Genomic DNA, 5333 nt, shown 5'->3' on the forward strand with positions numbered 1-5333 from the left:
CAGCGGTGGCAGCCGGAGTGTTGGGGCTCAGAGCAGTCTTGGAGAGAGAGGCGGAGCTCCCTCATGCTCTCCAGGGCTCGGGGTGAGCCGGTGCCATGGCTACCAAGTGGTTTGTCGGGGCGCCCTTCGGGGTACAGAGTGCCAGGTGTGACCAAGGGCTGAGGAGGCTGATATGAGTCCTGGGAGGGTCTGCGTGCTGGGGCTGTTCAAGGCAGCCCCTGGCTGGCTGCTCTCTGCCTCCCTGGGTCTTCCCTTAACTCTCTGGAACGTCCGACCCACTCCCAGCCACCCTCAGCTTGGGATAGCAAGTGAAGGCAAGTGGGAGGGAAAAGAGAGTAGAACTTCTTCACCCCACTCACACGTGCCAGCACTTCGTTAGTAAGTTGTTTAAAGCTGTTACAGGAGCACATACTGTGTGCTGGGCTCAGAGAGGTGAGGTGGCCAAAGCCACAGTTAGGTCACTCAACTTGCAAGTCAAGGGTAGGATTTCAACCCAGGTGCCTTTGTTCCCTCACTCATTAAAAAAGAAAGGAAGAATAAAGGAAGGGAGGGAAGGAAAGAGAAAAGAAGTAATGAAAGAAAGGAATAAAGGAATGGAGGGACAGAAAGAGAGAAGAAGGAATGAAAGAAAGGAATGGAGGGAAGGAAAGAGAGAGCGAGAGAAAGAAAAAAGAAAGAGAAAGAAAGAAAGAAAGAAAGAAAGAAGAAAGGAAAGAAAGAAAGACACAGTTCTAGAATCTGGGGATACAGCAGTGGATGAACTCTGTACCCAGAGTTTGCATTTTTGTGGGGAAGGATGGCTAGGGTGGGTAATAACAAAGGAAACATGAAATGCTGGAAAGTGAAAATTGTCAAGGGAGGAAAATAAAGTTGGGAGAAGGAGCTGGTGAATGCCAGGAGAGTGGGGGTTGTACCTCACAAGGTGACTTTTGAGCAAAGACTTTAGAGGCCGGGACACAGGTAGGGAAATATCTGTTGTTGTTGTTAAGCACCATTGAGTTTCCTTAGACTCATAGTGACCCTGTATAGGACGGTTTGCAAGGAGTGACTAGTAGGTTTGAACTGCCAACCTTTCAGTTCACACTGACCTCGTGGTCTAGTGCATTATTCTGCAGTGCCACACCAGGACTCCATGGACTATCTAGGGAGATGGAATCAGCAGGGACAAAGATCCTGAGGTGGGAGCAGCCTGGTAATGTTCAAAACACTGAAATCTTTATCTATCATGGGTCAGTTCCAGAGTCCCCTCCCCTGGGAAGTCAACTCTCCCTCTTAAGAGCTGTCCAAACCAAAGACTGAGTGGCAGCAACAGACCTTCACTGGGTCTTCCTCCCTCCCTAGGTTTGATGTCTCTGCTGTTTATCCCAACCAGAAGAAGTTTAGCACCTTCACGGAGGCCCCATATTCCAGGCGTTATTCCGTGGAATTGGTGAGTTCGTGCATGTGGCCTAGCCATTGGCCCTCTGAGGTTCCCTACCGTGAGGGCCACGGCTCACAGCACAGAGTGTGGCTCAAAGTCAAGGCTTCAGACCTGCTTAATATATGCAGGAGTATAGCAGCGTCTTGGGAGAAATCTGCTATAGGTCTGCATTTATTAAGCAATCCGCTTCCATGAAGATGATAGTCAAGAAAATCCTATGGACCAATTATATTCTGTAACAGTGTTACAGTGAAAAGAACACGAGTTTGGGACCACAGAGACCTGAGTTCTATTCTTAGCTCTTCTACTCACAAGTTACTACTTCTCCCTGGCATGTAAGGAATAGAACTAAATAATGGTAGAGACTTCTGAGAGTTGCTGCAAAGAGGAAATGAAAGAACATAAATATAAAAGATCTGGGAATGTATAGCAGTCTTTGGGATGACAGAAAGATGTCATGCTTGAGTTTACTAAGCCCCTTGGTGCCAGGCCAGGTGCTGGGGGTGAGGGACACAGAGAGTCACTGTTTGTCCCCCTATCTTCTGGTTGGGGAGGTGCTGGGGACCACTTGCTCTGTGGGTGGATTAGGTAGGTGTGGCTGACACGGCTCTGACAATTCTCTGATTCAGTCCCACATAGGACCTGGGACCTATGGCTCCAAGGAGACTTGCTTCAGCAAGAAGACGCTGAACAAGGAGGTATGCACAGGCTGGGCCAAGGCCCAAGAAGCTACCCGGTTGACCCAGTTGCCCCACTTCCAGTACCAGGCCATTATGAGAGAGAAACAGATGCAGGTAAGACTCCAGGGCCCACGCCCCTTTCCTCTCCAATTGTAGATGCTTCAAGTGTGACCTTCGTTGTCCTCCTGGTCTAGGAGGAGCATCCGCTGGGCTCCTTCCTGCATGTTGTTGTTGTTAAGTGCTGTCAAGTCGATTCTGACCCATAGGGACCCTGTATAACGTTTCCAAGGAGCAGCTGGTGAGCTTGAACCACTGACATTACAGTTCACACGACTTTGCAGTCTGACGCATTAGCCCACAGCGCCACACCAGGACTCCATAGAGCTCCTCAAATTTAAAGTTTTCCCTCCACTCTTTTTTCTCTTGGGGCAGGAGGAAAAGCTGGGGCCTGGCTCTTACAATTTCAAAGACTTCTTGGAACAGCTACAGCAGAAGCCAAGCAGCACCCGGGGACTGCTCAGCTCTGGGGAGATTCGATTCCGAGGCCTCATCGGGGTGGGTATTCTCACCTATGGAGCAGTAGTCCTTGAAAGCCTCCATGCCTGGGAGATGCCTTTCCTGGGATGCCTCTCCTCTTCCAGCTTGCCCAGGCTGTCCTCCAGTTCCCTACACACCTTCTGCTTTCCTGTGTCTCCATTCATCTCCCCGATCAGATTGAGCGTTCCCTGCAGGCAGAGACAGACCTGATTTATCAATGAGTCCCTAGCACAGAGCACAATTAAGTACTAAGCAAATTTGTTGTTCTGTATATCCATCCATCCTTCAATCAATCCAGCAAATAATGATTGAGTACCTACTAAGTGCCATGCACTGTTCTAGGTTTTGAGGATCCAGCAATGCTGAAGACAAGGTCTCTGCCCTTGTTTTGTTTTTTAAAAACATTTTTATTGGGAATTGGGAGAAAGTTTACAGAGCAGATCATCAGTTTTACATTTAGCAATTTATACCCATTTTGTTTCCTATCTCCCGTCAAAGGAACATCACTTATCCCACTTCCTCCCTTTGTTTCCTGTTTCCATTCCTCCTTTCCTAACCCTTCTGAACTTCATCCTTGGGTACATGCTGCCATTTTGATCTCCACCGGTTGGTTATTCTAAGGTGTGAGTTCCTAACTAGTGTTGTTGTTCCCTTTCTGAACCTATTGTTGGGCTGAAAATTGAATCATGGGGTGAGTTCAGTTTCAGACCTGACAGGTGACCAAAGGTCATGGTTGTGAGGTTCCACCAGTCTCTATCTGATCAATAAACCTGGTATCTTTTTATGATTTTGAGTTTTGTTCCATATTTTCTCCCACTCTATCCAGGGTCATCTAATGTAATCTCTTTCAGAGTAGTTGGTAGTAGTAGCTGGGCACTGTCCAGTTCTTCAGCTTTTCTGGTCTCAGGATCATGGAGACTGATGTTTACTTGGTCCACTGGACAGTTTACACATAACTTTGGTTTTCTTCACTTTTTTTTTTCCTCACAGGGAAGATCAATAGTTGCACCTTAGATGGGTGCTCACAAGCTTTTAAAACCCCAGTGATTACTTACTAAAGTAGGATGTAAAACATTGTCTTTGTGAACTATGTTATGCCAATTAACTTGGTGTTCCTTGAGACTATGGTCTTGAGTCCTGCCCAGGGGCTCATCCCCTCAAGGTGTTTCCTTATGTCTAAGAAGTTTTAGTAACTCCCCCCCTACTTCCTCCATGTGCTCCTTTACATTCATAAATTTATTTGCAGGGAGAGACCAATAGTTGCATGTTAGATGATGACTCATGAGATTTTAAGACCTCAGCTACTACTAACCAATGTAGGATGTAGTATGTTGTATTTGTGGACTATGTTTTGCCAGTTGACCTTGGTGACCCCTAAGACTATGATCCTGAACCCCCAGGCCCAGCAATTCATTCTCTCAAGATGTTTGGTTATGTCTAAGAAGGTTGCAGGTCTTTGGTGCGGTATGCGCCACCATTTTCATGACTATATTTATAGCAAAGATAAATACCCATATACACATATTCTCTGTCAAATCTATATATACTTGTGGGTATATTATTACTATTCCTTTTGTAACTGTTCAGCCTGAAGTGTCTATTCAATCATATATTGCCTTCTAGTTCATCTATGTAACCTGTGTATTAGTTTCTTTCCAAGTTTAAGACAATTAAGAAATCTGTTTGATTTCCTCTCCATTTGGAAACTCTGTTACTATACTATTCTGTCATTTTACTTTGTCTTCCATTTTAATTGTCTTCCTTACAAATTCATACATCTAGTTCCCTATTTTTCAGTTTTCCCCTATTTTCAGTTTGTGTTTTACTTTGGATACTTCTATATCTGAGTTGACTTCTGGGTGGTGGTGTCAAGTATGTTAATCTTAGGTTGTTGTCTACTGTTGTTGGCTCTCTGTCCAAAAAACTCCCTTTAGCATTTTTTTTTTTATAAGGTTGGTCTGCATTTTATAAATCCTTTTTGATATATTTACCTAGATGTATTTTAATTTTGCTTTTGTATTTGAGGAGAAATTTTGCTCCTCTGTGTTAGAAGAAGTACAGCCAGAATGCTCCTTAAAGCCAGGATGGCAAAATTTCATCTCTCATATTTCAGACATGTTATTAGGAGGGATGAGGCCTTGGAGAAGGACATCATGCTTGGTAAGGGGAGGGTCAGCAAAAAAGAGGAAGACCCCCAATGAGATGTATTGTCATATAGCAGCAATGAACTCAAATGTAACAATAATTGTGAGGATGGTACCGGACCAAGGAGTGCTTCTTTCTGTTGTGCATAGGGTCACTATAAATCAGAACTGATTTGATAGCACTTAACAACAAAATCCCACAGCTCTTCTGGCCTTTGGTCTTAAGTGTTTAATGTGTCAAATCTGTTCTTCAGATGATCTCTAAATTCAGGTGGAATAAATTCAAAGTCATATTTTGTCTCTCATGGACTTCTTTTAATTTTCTTCAGCTTCAGTTTGAATTTGCATATGAGCAATTGATGGTCTGTTTCACAGTCTGCCCCTGGCCTTGTTTTAACTGATGATATGGAGCTTTTCCATCATCTTTTTCCACAGTCAATTTGATTTCTACGTATTCCATCTGGCGAGGTCCATGTGTATAGTCATCTCTTATGCTGTCTAAAGAAGGTATTTGAAAGGAACAAATCATTAATTTTGCAGAATTCTATCATG

General features: G+C 44.4%; 1 protein-coding gene across 1 annotated transcript in view; it reads left to right on the forward strand.

The window, feature by feature from the left end:
* The window catches only part of LOC102837918 (chromosome unknown open reading frame, human C1orf177), a 73494-nt gene that overhangs the window by 1750 nt on the left and 66411 nt on the right, over positions 1-5333 (forward strand). The window contains exons 2-5 of the mRNA XM_006839872.1: positions 88-145; positions 1342-1429; positions 2050-2214; positions 2533-2655. Of these exons, the coding sequence (XP_006839935.1) occupies positions 88-145; positions 1342-1429; positions 2050-2214; positions 2533-2655 (434 nt within the window). The remainder of the gene's footprint in view (positions 1-87; positions 146-1341; positions 1430-2049; positions 2215-2532; positions 2656-5333) is intronic.

This window comes from Chrysochloris asiatica, unplaced genomic scaffold, assembly GCF_000296735.1.
Source record: "Chrysochloris asiatica unplaced genomic scaffold, ChrAsi1.0 scaffold00026, whole genome shotgun sequence".
NCBI classification, from domain to species: Eukaryota; Metazoa; Chordata; class Mammalia; order Afrosoricida; family Chrysochloridae; genus Chrysochloris; species Chrysochloris asiatica.